At 41.5% G+C, this 18,278-nt stretch overlaps 1 protein-coding gene across 1 annotated transcript; it reads left to right on the plus strand.

The window, feature by feature from the left end:
* The first annotated feature begins 625 nt into the window (after positions 1-625).
* On the plus strand, positions 626-16,953 carry LOC104828000 (chromosome unknown open reading frame, human C17orf104). The gene is made up of 8 exons (XM_010561430.1): positions 626-631; positions 2,187-2,312; positions 3,586-3,743; positions 3,866-3,970; positions 5,491-7,345; positions 9,030-9,164; positions 13,113-13,293; positions 16,730-16,953. The coding sequence occupies exons 1-8, from the start codon at positions 626-628 to the stop codon at positions 16,951-16,953; spliced, it is 2,790 nt and encodes a 929-aa protein (XP_010559732.1).
* The last annotated feature ends 1,325 nt before the right edge of the window (positions 16,954-18,278 follow it).

The following is an 18,278-nucleotide window of genomic DNA, read 5'->3' on the forward strand; positions in this document are numbered from 1 at the left end:
CCGTAGGCGATGCACAGGACTGTGGAGTCTCAGGGGCAGTGTGGCCCTGGGCAGGACTGTCCTAGCGTGGAGACGGGGTGGCAGCAGCTGAGGGCAGCCTCGCTGACAGGCCCCGGGGGGGCTGAGAGGGCCCGCTGCCCCGACACGGCAGCCGGGCAATTCTCAGGGCAGATGCCGGGACGGCGCCCGGGGCGGGAAGCAGCGCTTGGGGCCGAGGCCGAGACCGCTTCAACGGCCGCGGCGCTGTGACCAGGTGAACAACGGCTCCGCAGCTCCTCATTGGCGGGAGGGCTGAGCGAGGTGATTTTTCATTGGCGGATAGGAGCCAATAGAAATAAAGCTCCGTTACCATAAGACTAGCTGTAGGCTCTCGATGTCTAATAACCGCGTGGAGAACAGAGAGGGTCACGCGGTGCGGGGAGGTGCGAGGGTGCCGAGTGGCTCCTCATTGGCCAGGCGGCTCAGGAGCTGGCCAATCCCCTCGAGCGCGCGGGGCGGTGGTTGGCCCGGCGCGAGGCTAACGGCCGCCTCTCGCCTCAGGCGGCCCGCCATGGCGGCGCGCGGGAGGGGCGGCCGCGCGCGCTGCCAATAGCTGCGGTGGCAGCCGCTGTCCCGGGGGTCTCTCATGGAGGTGAGGGACGGGGCCGCGCTACGGGCTGGGGAGCGGCTGGGCCGTGCAGCTCCTCCTGTCAGAAACTCAGCGTGATGGTTGGAGCTGTCCCGGGGCTGGGCCTTCTCCTCGGCGCCGGTAACCGGGCAGGGCTGAGGCTGGGCTAGGCTTCGCGCCCTTCCCCCCGCAGGGTGTCTGCTGCCCCGGCCGGGCAGCGCTGTCCTGTGTGGGGCCGCCTGGGGCCGTCTAGGCCTGGGCCTGTCTTGTGGTAACGGGTGCTGTGAAACTGAGGTCAGAAGTGGTGGGAAAACAAGTGTCGCCAAAAAGTTCTATTTGGGAAAAAAATGAGTGTGTATGGTGTGTGGGGGGTGTCTCAAATCTGTATCAGCAAGTTGTACTTAATTCTTTGAGCTCATACGTCATGTAAGTGCTAGGTGTCCTTACTGAACAAGGAGATAACTAAGGAGAAAATGTGGCATAACTAGTGTAAGAAAGGGAGTTGTGTTCCACACTAATTCTGGCTTTGCGTGTTCATATATTTGTAAAAAGTGTCTGAGAAAAACTGTGTTAATACATTGGTGTAACTGTGGCATAAACTAGAGGGAAGATCATGCTGCAGACCATGTACGTTAGATGTAGAGCCTGTTTTCATCCTCGGGTAGCTATAGAACAACAGTTTTTTGGAAAGAAGAGTGCTTATTCAGAATACTTTCAGAATGCTAGCCCTGTGAAACTTGAACTTTTTCTGAATTTAGTAAGCATTTCAAGTGAGCTGCTACAGTAATATTTTAAATATTATGCAAATAATGTCACTTTTATTTGTGAACTAAAGGAGGTTTTAGCTAGTCAGTTTTATTTTAACTTTAAATTTTCCTTGTGTACCTCACCTTCTGAAGAAGGGAAGAAAAAATGCCTAACTCTTTTGTTTTGTTTTCATACCTTGCTCCCACTGGCCACCTACTTCTGAGCACTTCCAGGTTGGTGATGGGGAGAAGGGTGTTTCTTAGGTGGAAGTTGTTTCTCCCATAGTTATGGAATGGGACAAGCTTCCACTGTGGCTCCCAGTATGTGTTTTATAGCAAAATTCTAGCTCCTGAAATCTGAAAATGCATGTACATGCATTCATGTAATGTAAACAATGTAATAGGAACAACGATGAAAGGATGAGAGGTGTCTAGCCATGCGTGGAAGGCTAAATGACTTTTCTGCTGCTGTTGGTAAAAGGGATGATAATTCTCCCACTTCTGTAGTTGATGTTCTTGTGTGGTGGTTCAGCCCTTTGGAAGCGCAGCTAGTGTAAATGGAGAGAATGCAGGTTTCCTCTTAATCTGTGCTTCCTCTGTCTCTAAACACCTTGTGAATTTCTTGTGGTTTGTTGGGTTGAGCTCTTCTCTGAGGCCAAGTATGAAAACGTTATAATGTCAATATGTAGAACTAATTCCTTGAAAACTCAGGTGGAACAGAATTCACAGGTAGATTAAAGTGTTAAAGAAGTTAATATTGGTATAAAATCCACAACTCTCAGTTCTATGTTTAATTATGTCCTACCACTTTTGTTTTTCCTTGTCTTGTATAGCCTAAAGTTGCGTTCAGAGGTGGCAGTCGCTGCTGGAGTAGCACAGAAGCTGGTGGGAGGCTGACTGATGTATTCAGTAACGTAATGACAGGCGCTGGCTCGCTATATGGTTGCTACAAATCACAGGTTCAGTTGATTATAAATGAATTTTTTTATATCTGTGTAAGAGTTTGGGTTGTTTGTAAACAAAATGGTCAAAAAATATTTCTAATATGGTTGCTATACCAGTGAGCATGTATCACCATGTTTGATACATTGATAATAAATGTCCATGGTGGTAATGTTCATCAGAAGGGACAGTGACTTTTTTAATAGTCACAGATGAAGGAATATGTGGTGTTTTGTAAAACAGTATTTCACTGTGTTCTTTATTCTTCTGTTACCATAAACAATTGTAGACAAAGTGAGGAGCAAATGACTATTTTTAGGACAACTGAGAAGTCAGTAAGAAGCAGAAGCTTAGGTATTGCAACAGATATTTCTATGGCATACCACAGATACAGAGTCCAAACGTTCATATAAACCAGCCTGTTGAGCAGGGGGTTCTTAGTCTGACCAGTAGAAAATGCCATGACTGTTAAGTACATCAGATCTCTCTTTTCAGTTTGCCTTTTGTACTCATAAACTTTCACTGAGGTAAAAGACTCAAATAAATGAATGAAAAGTCATTTCCAGTACTTTCAAGAACAGACCTATTACTTACTCTGTCTGAGATACATGTGGCTTTGCTCATCCATGTCTTTCAGTCCAGCAACTGGGCATCTTTTTTCGCTTACAGAAGTATTTTACAGACATGGGGAACTGAGACGTGAAATAGAGAGACCTGCCCGTAGTTAGGCAGAAAGCCTCACTGGGAATAAAGCATGGTTTTGTCTGTCGCTTTCTGTAGCTGCTAGACTACTTTGCTTTGTGAAGGAGTGTATCGTGTATCTTTAATGTTTAACCCTATGAAAGCACCATTAATTTTTTCACTTGCTAAGAGCTAAGAAAGCATACCATGTTTAAACCACACAAGGAAATGTTCCTTTTCACTTAAACTGCGTAGAAGACCTTTTCTCTAGAGAAGGATTGGCTGTAAGTTTTCTTCAGTAGTGTAAATAACCTGTACTGATTGTGGGGAAGGGGATGTCACCTGACTCCTGTCAGTGATCATCTGTTAGAAACTGGTGCAGACATTTTAGGCTGGCATGGCCTGAAATTTTTAGTCCTATGCGTATATGCCTGGGCAGTCACCAGCAGAAGTTATCTGTAGCGTTATGTCAAAAAGTATGTGGCTTGCTTGCTTCTCATGCTCTGGTTACTCCAAGAGTGAACTCGGGTACAACTGCATAGAATGATGAAATGACCATGTGATGTGTTTAATATTAAAATCAATGCTTTTATTGTACATAAAATGCAGAATGAAGAAAATGTAGAGCTACCTCAGACCTACAGTTCTTCCCTTTCAACATCAGACTACTCTGCACCAGTGGACTCCTCCCTTTTATATGCACCATGGTCTACCTATGGAGATGATACTAAGCAGCCTGCTGCTTCCCAGATTAATATGAAGTCCAGGTAGTCATTTCTGACAGAGAGAATGTGTGTGTTGATGGAGCAGATGGATTATTTTTTTTGTTTAACTTATGAAATATTTTGAATGAAGTAATCGTTTTAATTAATATGCAATTCATTTTCAGGTTGCAGCCTGAAAGGAATGATTATGGCAGTGAAACGGATTTATATGGACTTGTGTCTAACATCCTGGAGGAACAAGATAAATCGCAGCCATATTGTGCTGAGGGGTGAGTATGTTGCCATGCAAGCATTGCTGGCATTCTCTTCCTCTGACAAAAACTACCCTTGCTGATCTCAGTATCTGTGTTCTGTTAGTCATCTTTGCATCTGCTCCTGGCAAGTCCTCATGCTTTTTACGGTTTCCCTTCCCTCCCCCTTATTTCACTCGTGATACTTTAAAGCTTTTATCTAGGTACTTGGATTACATGGTAATCTGGCTTCTGGTATTTACAGAACTTTTTAATTGGCTTTTTTTAAATAAGTCCTTAACAAGCATTGTGAAATGCTGTATTCAAATAAATCTCCTTGAATATATGCCTTTGCCTATTAATTTTTTTTTTAGATTAAGATCAAATCCAGACTTTAGGTTTGTTTCTTAATTAATTTCAATTCACAGAAGGAATATACAAAACATGAAATCATACTCTTTCACACTTTCCTGAACTGGCAGGAGAGAAGAATTCCATGCAAAATGAATGTTTCTTGATGTTAGTGCTACCTGAGCAATATTTGCATATCTAAATGTCAGATTTTTTATGCCTATATTCTAGCACCAGAAAAAAACTATTAGATAGTCATAATAGATTGACACAGAAGGATTCAGATCCAGCATCCCCGAGATACTTAGAGAGCTCACTGTCTTTTGCCTGAATCTGAGCATTCTAGGTCTAAGGGATAAGAAAGAGAACTCAGTTCTCAAGGTTCCCAAGCCAGGCACCACTCTTCCATTCTGTCTCCTCCCAAAATTCCAATTATTTCTGTATGTGTGCTGAGTTATGTGTCTGAAGTGAGGGAAAACTTTAGAGAGTCAGTCTTGATCAAGAGATCTTTCTAATTCCTTTGCTTCAGACAGTTAAGGTTGGATTTCCATTTTCAGTACTGCCAAATTTGGCTGTGACTGTAGTGACTTCCAGGCACAATTCTGTTTTTACTTAGTCTGTTTACAGTTTTCCTTGACAGTCAGTGATTGATTGATTGCTTGTCCTGTGTTAATCCATGGTAATTAGTGGAAGGAAAGGAAATGTGCTGAGATGCTTATTCTTGATTTACCTGCAGGAAGCAGTGTAAGCCAGTGTAAAACACAAGCGATTCTGAAGCAGCGAGCAAGATGATACAGAGTAGTGTTTTGTCTGGAGTGCTAAGACATGGCTTTGAAAGGTTGTGGGTAGTTTCAGAAGTTTGGTTATCTTAACTTGTTGCTTAACCAGGAGTATTTTGGTGGTGATGGATAGTCAAATCCCTTGACAGGATTGACTGACCATAATTTGGTATGTACATGTCACAGCTTGAAGGCAGCTCCTAAGGTATATGGGTGGATTTAGACAAGCCAGAATCGGTTTTCTTATCTAGTTAAGGGAAACTGCGAAGATGACAGTAGTGGATAGAAGCTGGAGTAAGGCATTGTTGAATCAATCAGAAGGAAATGGTTGAGGGAAGAATTTGGGTTTTAAACGTTTTCCTGCATTTGGGCATGGAAGAGGAGCGCCACAGATAAGAATCTAATGCATGTATTTCTTGTTTTTTCAAGGACCTGCGCTTCCAACTTAAAGCCAGTATGGCCCATGAATGCAACCAAAATCGTAGACCACCATGACCTGTTGCCAGAAACTAAAAGACCAGTTGGAGCTGCCTCACAACAGGGGTTTTATAGTAGCGAATCTGTATCTGCTGCTGAAAAACAGTACTTGCAAAGTGGTAATCTTGCATCACAGCAAAAAGTAGACGAATGTTATCACGGGTGTACTGGCATAGACCTTGAAGAGCAGTGTTTATACCCTTCTAGGAATGATCATGCCAACTGTTGCAACATGCAGACTAATGAGAATATTAAGACAACACCCATGTATCAGAACTATCCATACATAAAAAACACCATTACGCCCCAATTTGGGTATTCAGAAGTAATCAAAGACTCAGGAGCTGATGCTTATTCTTATGGAAGGGAGAAGGTGTGTCCCAGAGGAACAGATGCACAGTTGCACCAAAAGCAGGCAGAAACATTTCTTCCACAGTTTCACAGATACAATGAAAATGCAGATTATATTAGATACACTGAATATTCTCATGCTAGTAAAGCAAAGCCTAACAAGAGCACCAATTGTAGCCTCCAAGAAAATAAGTTAGTAAATGGAACTACTGAGGTACCATCTCTGGACACAGAACCATATACTAAATTATTTCAAGTTAAATCAGGAACTCAGAAAAAAATAGAAGATAGAATTTCAGATCAGCAAAACTTTACATTTCCCAAGGCTGTAGGACTTCTATCAGAAAAACAATTTGCAAATGAAGCTTCATTCTGCACTGATTTTGGGCAAAAATTTGAATATGGACTGAAGTCTTTTGCAGCTTATCCAGGGAATAGTGACTGTGCAAATGGTGTAGAAAAGCAGCAGTTTTCAAAGTCTGATCTTCAGAATTCTGAATACTGTAAATCACTTCCATTATTACCAAACTCAGTAAATCTTTCAGTAGCTGCTAATGTAAGGCCAGCTTGGATGAACGTTCAAACTAAAACCACTGCTTCTGTCCCCTTTCAGAATCCAAGTCCTTTGCTGAAACTGAATAATCATTTACCTGCTTTTCCAAAAAGTTCCAGTCATTCTAATGATTTTTTTCAGTTACCATCTTCAAATTTCCCTTTAAACAGTAATTTATTTCACAAGTACTGTCAAGAGAATCCTTCGGTTTTTTCGAGTCTTGATTTTGGTTATAATACTGCAGAACGAGCTCGGTCTGCTGCTTGCATGGAAGCACTAGTTAGAAGTGGAGAAGAGAATGTCATTGAGTATTTAAGTGAAAAGAAATTAAAGCAGCCAAACGGATTCTGTGACAATTATTCAGCTCAGCAGTTTGGGATCATTGAAAATACGAACAAACACTGTTTCCAGTTGAAGCCACGCAGTAAGCATTATGATCTGGAAGGACAAAAACATGCAGATGGGTTGTTGCAGAACATGTACCAAGATTTAATGGAGTCTCAGGGTCAGCTTAATCTCAGGCAGGGGAGCGGAGACAGCAATGGCATCAATCCTGTGACTTGCCTACAGGCTCCAAGCTTTTCCAGCAATTGCGTGATGGGTGACTTTAGACGTAAGCAGCAGCTTGGTTCGAGTGCATTCCCATTGAGATCAGCTCATCTATTTGGCCGTTCCGTTGTCCCTCTGATGGAGTCTCATGAATTGTTCTCCCATGATGACTTAAAACGCTTCTACCCTTATTTTAATGATAAGATGTATGGTGACAACTCTTTTTCTGGTTTTGTACCAGCATTTGGATTTCAAAGGCAAGTCAAAACCCGTAGTGGGCCTGCCAGCGAACTTCATGTTAGACTTGAAGAATGTTATGAACAGTGGAGAGCTTTGGAGAAAGAAAGAAAGAAGGTAAAAAAAAACAACCCCAACCTAAATCAATATGCCATATCACAGATTTTATGTAGATCTCATCCCTAATCAGTCCAGTTAGAGGTCATGGGTAATTCTCACTTTTGAGTTGATATGGTTAATGGGACTTCAAAGTTAAAAGAGTTTGCTTCCGTGTATACTTGGGACTGAAAACAGAAGTTTTGAAGGCTTGTAGCCTCGTTGGGAGCATAACTAATGTTGTATTGAATGTTGCACATAAAGTAGGGATTAGGTGACTTTTTCAGTCTGTGTTGGGGTTGGGGAAGGTGTGTGGTATGGCTAACAAAGCCATGTTATGCTTTTTTTTTAATACAATAAATACAATGCATCTGGAAACTTTGAAAGCAAATCCAATAATTAATGTTTTGAATTGGGATTAAACTTTAATCCTTTCAAGAATTAATGACATTTCTTAGGCCCTCCACTTTCAGTTCTTTCAATGTGGAGTTCTCGCCTCCTGTTTCCCTGAAGTTTTAAACCGAAGATGTATTTGAAGGGGCTCTTTTTTCCCCAGAAACAGAGGCTGAAGAAAGGGTAATATTAAAACACTTGAACTAAAAGATTCCGGTAGTTCTGTATGAAGCCCTACTTAAAGTAATTGCCCTTTTTGGTCATCAGTGGAAGTGTTTCAGGCTGCCCTTGGTGAGTGTAAAAGCTGTCTTAATTTGATCAGTTTAACTGGTATTGAAATTCAAAAACAACCTGGAGCTGTGACTTTCTGAGGGAACCTTGACCAAATGTTACCTGGGAATCGTGGGGGCGGGCCATTTGGCTGTCAGCTTCTCTGTGGAAGCTCTGTTGTGCCAATCCAACAAAAGAAACTTAATTGTGAGGGGATGTAACGGGGCTTTTTTTTTCCAAAAGCCAGTTGTTGCTTTGAATAGAGGGGTTAGGGTGACAATGAGCTTGACTTGAGGAGGGGAGATTGATGTCTGGGCTTGCATAGAAAAGTGCAAAAGAGAAAGAGTTGACACGTGCTGACATGAGGAGGGCGTGGAGAAAATTAGGCGGCAGGTTTATGTGAACCACTACAAGACAATCTTAAGAAATGCAATTTTAAAACAGATTTAGCTAGCTATGTATTGTTACAGGTGTTCCAGAGTGACATAACAATGGCCTGGGAGAGATTGAAATTTGAAATCTTGCAGTCAGGTTTCAAAGTAATTTTCTGATGGCTGAATAAAATATGATTTCATTTTAACAAAAAAAAGGCAGCTTTCTGTAGTTTGACTAATCTGTACAAAACTTAGGTTAATTGCTGACTTAAACAATTCTATTTTAATTTTGTGGCTGAGGCCCACATCTGTTTGCTCATTCTCTTTTGCCTTGTAATTCTGACTTGCCTCCATTTTATTCACAGGCAAAATTAGTACAGGCTGTAGTCAGAGTGTGAGAAGACATAGCACTTCTGAAACCCATTATGTTGGCATAATTACTTTAGTTGAACTGGTTTGAGTAAAGCGGTTGTTCACTTAAAACAGGTGATTGTCTTACCAAATGGTTAAATCCCAAATGCCTGAATCCTCATAATCTGCTTTAAAAAAAAAAAATCCAAAACCCTAAGGGAAAGACACTGTATATCTAATATTTTTTTCTTGTTTCTGTAATGAAGCACACTTTGCAGCTTACGTTCTTAGGGAGTTATTCTTTTGTTTTCCTGCAGACTGAATCAGCTCTTGCTAAGAATTTCCAAGGGAAAAAGGTTTCCAGTGCTAACAACACTCCGATTCCAAGGCTGACATCAAACCCATCAAGAGTTGATCGCTTAATTGTGGATCAGCTGCGTGAACAAGCCAGAGTGAGTTGTAGGACTTAAAAAAAAAAAAAAAAAAAAAAATCTATTGAACTTATCACACAGAACTTAGATTAGTATAAGATATGTAAGATGATCAGAGCAGCTTTTCCAAAAATAGCTTTGTTCTTAAACGCTATGCAGGGAATAATATTTCAGCAGTCCCTGCTAGAATTTCTACAGCTCCAGGTTCACTGCTGCTGTTACCAGGGAACCCACTGAGTGGCTGAGGCTCACGTTTACATGCCAGGAGGATGTGGTTCCTAGTACAAGAGCGTGCATGAGATGCCAGAATGCAGTCATCTAGCCTAACTGCTTGCACAGCTCTAAGATGTGCTTGCATTTTGAGCTCTTCTGTTTTGAGCAGCTCAGCAGAGAAATGTTCACTGTAGATTTGTAGACACTGTATTAAAGGAAGTATTTGTGGGGGGAAAAGCAAGTTTAATTAATGTTTGTAAGACTTTTATATATATATATGCTTGAGAGTCTTGTATTTTTTTCATGCAGAATGGTTATTTGATGCAACTTCAGCCTGAATTTCTATGTTACTAGTTTGCTGCTTAAGCCAAACAGCCATAACCTGTAGGGCAAGCATGAGTTGTGTCTTTTGAGCTGCCTGTGACTCTGTGGCCAAATGATCATGCCAGTGTGCAGTATCATGCTTCTTTGTGAGGCAGCAGCCTGTACAGAATTCTGCAAGGGAGACTAGAGGGAGGAGGCTAGCACAGGCAGAGCTTATCTGATCTGCCAGCAGAATAGCAAGGGTCTGATCTGGCTCTTCTGAGGTAGAGAGGCCAGAGCCAGGATGCTCATGCTGCAGAAGGAGGAGAAATGTGGGCTGAAAGCGCAGAGCTGAAGCCTGCCCCTGCAAGGGGATGTGGGATTAAAGACAGCAGCTGTTGTTCTGAGAAGTGCTGGTTCTTGGAGGCACCAGTACTGCTGAGCTCAGTCACTCCCAAGGCAGCAGTGGTAAGAAGCAGTCCTTCTTACCAGTCTCGCAAAGGTGAAATAAAGCTGTGGAGCCATGTCTGCTTACTGCCTGCTGAAATGTGTCTTGTGGCCTGGCTTTGTTCATACAGCCTAGTAAAGAGTACAGCAAAAGATGTGTTGATAGGCTTAGTGTACGCTTTTTAAACTACTGTTTTATGAACCCCAAAAGAACAGTGTTAGGAAGTTTCCACTTTCAGAAGGCTTGCCTGTCCTTGTCCTAGTACTTTAAAACTGCATCTAAGAAAGGACTTCATCTTTTCTAGCCATTTGAGGAACCAAGCTTCAGGATATAGAACCTCAGACACTTGTTAGGTGGCAACTGAAAAGTAGTTTTAAGAATGCTTAAAAGCACAGTGGGGCTGTTGAACCTGGATTCTAACATCAAAAAGCTTAGTGATGGCCAAAGAGAAACACTGGTACAAAGGCTCAAGTGGATGTTGAGCTGGCTGAATCTAGGATTAACTCTTCATAGTGTGGAGCATCTAGTTAAATCTTCTTGGTGGTCACGCACTTTACTTTGGTTTTATCATTTGAGACTTCCACTTGCGGTTGCTTTCAGTTCCAGAACAAAGCATAGCTGATGGAGAGGTGACAGTAGCTTCCTTCAGTATATCATCAGTAGCTATTAAAACCACTTAATAGCCAAAGAACAAACTTTAAACCAGGATCTCCTCTCTGTGGACTGTATCTCATCTCCCTTGTTTCTGGGGAGGTGTGAATCCACAGCTCTGTTGTAACTGGAGAATGCTATAGTCACCCCACTGTGGGGTACTCTGAGGCTGGACATTCAGCTTGTCCTGTTGAAGTTCTTCTGTTGTGGACTGGTAATGATTTTGCCAGAGAGAGGAAATGGGAGCTTATTTCTAGTAGTGAGGCTATCTGTATGGGCTGGGGAAAGCATTATGGTCCCTATTCCAAATATATTGTTTTGTGAAAAACAGTTATCAAGGCTGGGCCTGAAATGTCAGTCCTTATCTCATGGAGTATGCTCACCCCTAGACTGCAGGGTCTGTGTCTCTGCTGGCTGTTCGCTGGGACCCTGCCACTCCAGCAGTCAGCCTCAGTGTCACTGCTGGCTTGCTGCTTTTCCCAGTGAAAGATCTAAATGACTTGGCAAGCCCTGTGACAGTCAAAAGGGATCAGCTGTGCTTTGCAAGAGAAGGGCAGGTTTAGTTGATGCTTCTGAGTTGTAAGTGGAAGGAAGGGTCTCTTGGGAATGCAGGATGAACTTCTGAAAAACCTGAGGGGACAGGAAAGCGAGCATTTGAGCCTTTGGTGGTTCCTGTTGGGTTGCTTGGGGCAGGCCAGTTTTGCTGACTTTTGTGGATTTTGCTTTTGGATACCTGTCACTGCTCCCAGGCTTAGTATAAAGAACATAGGCATTTTACTATCAGCTGTGGATCCCACTGGGTGGGGTTGTGGTACCTGAAAAACAAGGTCTTCAGAACGTAAGTCCTTTTGTGGATGTGGATGTACTATTAAGTAACACTGGGAAATGACTGTTAGGTTCATCTTACTTTGTTTCACTTGTTTATGTAATCCTACTATGCCACTCCTTAAAATCTGGCTTTTTCTTCAGAAACAAATCTAGTGATTTTCAAACAATCTTACCAACGTTAGTTTCCTATCCTAGTGGCTTATTCCTCAGTTGTTCGTGTGAAGTTCTCCCTTTGCTTTTTTGTAAATTCTTAGCTTCCTTACAAATGTGAAGTGTCATTTTTTGAGCTTATTGGTAGTTGCTGCTGTCACAGTAACTTGCGCAGTTTATTCCTGCCTATGTTCCACCCCCCGCCAGGCTTTTGCCGGATCTAAGGGAGAGCAGGACAAGTCTGGCAGTGGGAGCTTGCTCCTTCCTGAATACTCTCTCCTGAGCCCTTAGCAGGGAGTGGCTGCTCTGTTCTGCTGTTGTGGATGCTGTTATCAAAATAACTGTCTTGGCCAACAGCCTCCTCTGAGGATACTTGGGGCAGATTGGGCAAATTGTCCTGGTTCAAATGCCTTTGTTAGCCACCCTTTCTTACGTTTCAAAAACTCCATGCCAGTCCTTTTCCTAGGGAAGCCTACAGTCATTCTGTTGCAAGGAAGCATCAAGAACTTCATTTTGCACTGTGCTCCCAGACCCTCTGTTTCTTATTTTTAACTTGTGGATGACCATTAATCATCAGGCTTATTTATAGGTCATCAAGTGTAGCCATTGCCCAGTGAACATTACAATTTCGGAAATTCTAGTTTTATCTCTTTCTGCAGACCTTTCTTCAGTGGTCTGTGAACCATGGTTGAGGAATCACTCACCAAGGGGAAATTCATAGTAATGTGACTGTTGTAAGATAAACAAGATGACAAAGGTGCAGATTCTCAATTGACTAAACAAAACTGAATTATTTCTGAATGCTTGTGCTTGATATTCTCTGAAAGAGTTCCTTTAGTGTTGAGTAACCATCCTGAAAGTCAGCCTACACGTGTGGTTCCACAGCAGCTTCCAGAATGAGACTGCTGCTTTCCCACGTTGCCAGTTGCTTTGCACTGGCGCAGCCCAAGGAGACAATCCGGGTGAAAACTGGCTGGTCTTTGTGGGATTGGTTTTCACCCGTATAATTGTAGGAGTGCTGATGAAAGGGAGGACTGCACTGGTCTTGATTCAGAGGAATTCACATTGTCATGTCCTGTTACATGGTGGTCTCAGAGTTGTATACATCTGTTATTAACTAGTAAGCTGAGTGTCCTAATATTGGGGTATTTTAGCTTTGCTGTTGTGCTATGCACACCCAGGTATTCTACAGCTTCGGTTTCGGAGAAGAAATCCTAGGTAAGAATTTAAATCTACTTCAGCTATAACTTTATGAAGTGTTCTCGAAAAAAAAAAAAAATGGTTATCATTAATCTGTTCTTCCTAATCTAGTTAATTTTCTTGTAAGTCTAGATGAGTATAGTTTGAACTCCTGTAACGTGTAAAATGTTCATTAGGTTGTGACTTTACTTGGAAAAATGGAGCGCCTTCGCAGTTCTCCCCTTCATGCTAACATTTCTACTGCTCTTGATAAACATCTGGAGGTAATTCATGTAGTGCAGTCGCGTAGAAAAGATGAAATTGTAAATGCTTCAAATCGACAGAGGCAAGGAGCTCCCAGATGCCAAGATGACAGAGGTATAACTATGCTTACGTACTTTTATAAGGTAGCTGAAAAATTCTACACATACTGCAAGTCTAAAAAAAAAAAGTGTGAGGGGTTTTGTATTAAAGTTTTAATTTATTTTTCGGTGTCTAGAGCTTTGAGAAAGGCAGACTGTACAGGTTTTAGATGATGGTTTTGAGAGGATACTAAAACTGGGTTATAGAGATAAATGGGTTAAATCAATTTGGAGTGCATTTATTCAATTAATAAACTAGCAAGTAATGAAATGGTAGTGGGGGGGGGGGTTGTAATGCAGTTTGGGATTGGAGATGATATTAAACGATTGCTTCTTTCTTCTCCCTGCCCCTCCTATCCCTGTTCCCATCACCCCTCTAGCCCTGTCTGTATTTCTGTGTAGAACTTCTTTGGTATCTCCATGCTGAATCTGTGCAAAGAGACCAAAATGGCCTTGCATTATGAATGGATTTCCTCTTCAAGCATGTTCTGTTGTTGATTGACATAAAACACAAATCACATTTTGGATGGATACACAAAAATGTATTGGTCAGAATGTTTTTATTCTTAATGGTATCCAAAATATGCAGAATATTCAGCTTAATCTTTCACTAGTGCACAGGCAGAATGGCAGATTCCCTTCTCTCTTAGATGTGAGTCAGAATAAATTCCTGCTACCTGTGACACTCTGACCTACTGCTTTGTGTTGGATGCTTTCTTACATTTCTGAGTCCTCTGTTCGCTTCCTGACTTTCTTTCCACAACTGAATTAGATGGATTATTTTACTTCTTTGGGGTATCCCGTCATGCACTTCTGTAATTCTAAAGTTTACTTCAAAAGATAGACTATAGCAATTTTTCTTTTCACCCATTCACTGTCATTCTTGTTTCCCTTTACCTTGATTGAAAATTATGTGACTTGTTAAGACGAAGGGGGCTTGGGGGTTGTTGAAGCCCATGAAAATAATTGGTGCTGGCTTTACTTGGTGCTACTTCTTAACCAGATCAGTGAGCTCTGGAACTGAGTAGTCTGGGAAAGAGTAGCTGTCAGACCTCAGGATCTGCTCCCTGGTCCAGCTGCTTTGAGAAGGGAAAGAAGTGGGCTTTGCACAATGGGTTCTGATTACTTAACTAGAAGGGTTGCACTTTCTTTGTCTACCTCTCATCCTCCATACTGGCTGTCTCCAAGATATGTTAGCCTGTTGTGGCAATTGGGGAGGATTTTTCAAACAGTAGATTATTGAATGTACTAACTATATTTGCTGCATGTCTGGGAAAGCCTTGAGGAAAATGCCTGAAGCTGAGCATCTCCTCTCTTTGGCAGAGCTTTCTTCTTGTTAATAGTTTTGTTTTGTTTGAGAAGCGGTCTTCCCTGGCCCAACCCTGTTTCCACAGCACCTTTCTATTCCATCTGATCTGATATTAAGTATCTGTCTTATCAGGCAGGACCTGTCTATTATGTCCTCTATTCCAGGAAGTTTGATTTAAACAAAATTCATATGTGAGCCATGGTCTTGTCTTCTCCCAGCTCCCTCACTTTAGTTGCAACACAGATTTGCTTCAGTGGGAAGCAGATGGATCTGAGCTGCCTCCTATCAGTTGTATTCATGCACAACATGGGTCTGAAAAATTCTGCTATTACACACCAAAGTTATGGAACTGTACGAGGTATCTGGCAGTTGTTTGTAAATGTTTTTGACAGCTTAATGAAGTTCTGGAAGAAATCACAATGATCAAAAAAAGGGTTTTATGGAGTGCCACCTGTCACCCAGAACAACCATCAAGCCTTTCAGGGCTGTCTGAGCATACCTCTGCTTTGCGATTGCCCTAGATTTAGTTTTCAGGATCTTTCAGAAGGATATAGCTGTTACAGATCATCTTCTGAGGGGAGAAGAGACCTTTTTAATGTTTGTAACTCTCAGGCACTGCATTCAGCCAAAGACTTTAAAACAACCCTTCCTTATTACTATGCAATTTTCCTTTCTTCCCTGGTAGTGACCCAAATGCCAACCGTATCCTACAGCTTTGAGATGCACATTTATGTGTCACTTGTTTCTTAGCTTCTTCTAGGCAGTCCAGATGACACCATTCCTGTGGTCTCTTCTGGATTCCACAAAGCTTGGTGTGGAAATTGGAATTTTGAGAATATAAGACCTTATAATCACATCCTCCCACTCTGTTTTCTATCCTTTTATTTCTCTGGAGTTATCCTTCCAAACACTACCTTCTAAAATTTTTTGGATAGCTGACACTTGTGTTGGACAAGTGGATTTTCATGGTGATTCTTCACAGTTACCTAAATCAATTTTGTGTAGCACTCCTTCCAGCTGCTTTAGCAGTGGTAACTGTAGAGGAATCAGTCACTCTGTGCAGGAGGAAGGAGGGATGTCTCAGAAGGAGTTTCACAGGAACCAGCCTGGGGAGTGAGAGCCAGACAAGCTGGTAGAGAGTGGTGGTGAGGGGATAAGGCTAGGTCTTCAAATTCTGCCCTTTCCTGAGGCACCCCCAGTACCTCCAAGAGGGGCATGCTTTCACCTGGAACAGTGAATCCAACAACATTGGTTGAAGGTGGGTGCCAGGTTTTTGCAATAAAATGAAACTGCACTCGTGCTTACTGAGTACAAGCACTTGGAAGAGCAGACTTTGACTTAAAGTCTTCCACTGCTCCCAACTCTCATGGAAGTGTTTGAGCAGGGAGGCAAGTGCACACATGCTTTCTGTGCAGCCCAGCATACAGCGTAGTGTGAACCGGCTCCAAGAGGAGTGAGTGTGCCCCTACCCCAAAATAACATGCAAGTTCTGGCTGAAAACTCCAGTGCCTAGAAGAGGGTATTGAATTTGTTTCTTCACACACAGGCTGGAATTAAAATCAAAGCATTACCTATGCATTAAGTCATTGCAGTTGAATAAATGGACCACTGCACCACCTTACTCTTTATTTTAAAGTGGTGAGGGTTGACATGTTTGCAGAACATGATCTGTATGCTTTAATAAAATGCCATAAATGAGCTATTCCTTCACCTGGCTTAATTTCTTAGGCAAGATGGGCAAAGGATCCACTTTGTGGATGTGGAGGGGTTCCTGTGAACATTCAGCAAGGAGCTTGCACAGGAAGGGGCGAGATACCTTTAGTATGTGTGTACATGGAATAGTTTCAAAACCAGAGCTGACCATAAGGCTTTACATGCTTCTGATAACAGGTGACAGTTAAGTAGGACCTTTAACAAAGTAAGTACCTAAATTCTATGTACATGCCTCTTTGTATGAGGGCGTAAAAATCACTACTTTCTCAGATTCAACTTTTACAATCTTATAAAGAGACAGGCAAAGTCAGACACTAAAAAGGGGCTAAGAAGTTCTGCTCTCTTTAGCATTGCCAGGGTGAATTAATCCCAAATAGTGCTTGCTCATGACCTGTGTAATAAAGATTAAAACGCCATTTCCTCCCTGCAGATGTGTTTGCTCTTGCTTTGGCAATTAAAGACATGAGTGTAGCAACACGTAAAGCACGTACAACTCTCTGGTGCGCGCTCCAGATGACCTTACCGAAATCTTCAGCTGGAAAACTAGATCCAGAGAAAGCTCTTCGGGAGACTGAGCAACCTGAAGAAAAAGTGTGCGAAAACACAAACAACTGTGGCATCCTAAATCAGAGGGCTGAAGTAAGCAAGCACTAATGAAATACTAGTTGCATGCAAAAATACACTCTGCAGTGTGTATGTATGGGAGATGATTGATACATTAATTCTTTTTAATTATTTGTAAAGTTTGAACTGCTAATACTCATATTTAAAGCTGTATCTTGATGAGAAGTTGAATTTGCTTTAAGGGCTTTCGGGTTCTACTTAAACTGTTAACATGACAGTCAGCGTCAGAATATTGTAAAGCCAAACTGGTGAATGCTAACTTAAAAAATAATCAGACTAATTAATTAACAGCCAAGACATTATTTAACTTCTGCAAGGGAACCCTGGTGTACAACTCTTCTGATAACTTCTTTTAGTTTTGCTTTAGGAAATAGGTTTCAAAATAATGATTCTTAAAGACTGTAGTCTAATGGGGTGTCCGGTTAGTATCAGATAAGATTGTGATGTAAAAATGGTTTCCTTATTGGACTAAAACCTGGAAACAGGAGGAAAAATGCTAAGAATACCCAATATTCATGTAAAATTAAATATTTAAAATACAAATATTTATGAATTTGAGATTTTAGAATCTTAAGTTTGTGAAAGGAGATGCACCGGGTTCTACTAAATTACTGGTATGACAAAATTGCTGTTGTGAAACCATGCAATTTAGTAAATGTGTTCAAATCATTTGGGCATGCTCTTGGGAAAAAAAGAACCTCTGTTTTAAAGTATTTAAACATAATCAAAATATAACATGCACACAGGATTATCCTTTAAAAAGCTGTGCAGTAGCTGAAATAATGAGTATTGTTTTTAATACCTTCACTTCAAAATCGGAAGAGGTATCACAAAGTTCTGAAATTTAGGTTTTCTTAAAGTTACTCTTTCACTAGTTTGGTTTGAAATTTGCTTGTCATATTTTAGACTTATTAGTTTACCTCTGCATTTTTTGACAGCTATTAATACTTGGTGTTTATCTATCTGCATATCTTAATCTGTATGGAATATAAGTAACTTATTCACTGATACGAAATATTGGTATTATGTGGCTCAGGAGATAGGGGGTTTTAACACTTCTAGCATCGTGTTTATAATGTGTGGATTAAATTTATTCAGCTGTCCTTGCCTAGATACCCTGATATTTTAAATGTCTCTGTTCTTCCTCCTTCTGGAAATCCTGATATGCAAACGGTGTGATTGCACCACATAAATTGTCATTAGATGATGTGAGAAGGAAACTGAATAAGAATGCAGCAGAAAGTGGAGTAACCATTTTGATCACTGAAATGACCAAAAGCACTGCCAGAGTGAGTTCATTGGGGCAGGAGAACAAAGCACATATTCATACCACAAGTCACTGTATTAAGATTTGT

The sequence above is a fragment of the Haliaeetus leucocephalus genome, unplaced genomic scaffold, assembly GCF_000737465.1.
Source record: "Haliaeetus leucocephalus isolate CR32 unplaced genomic scaffold, Haliaeetus_leucocephalus-4.0 Scaffold144, whole genome shotgun sequence".
Classification (NCBI taxonomy): domain Eukaryota; kingdom Metazoa; phylum Chordata; class Aves; order Accipitriformes; family Accipitridae; genus Haliaeetus; species Haliaeetus leucocephalus.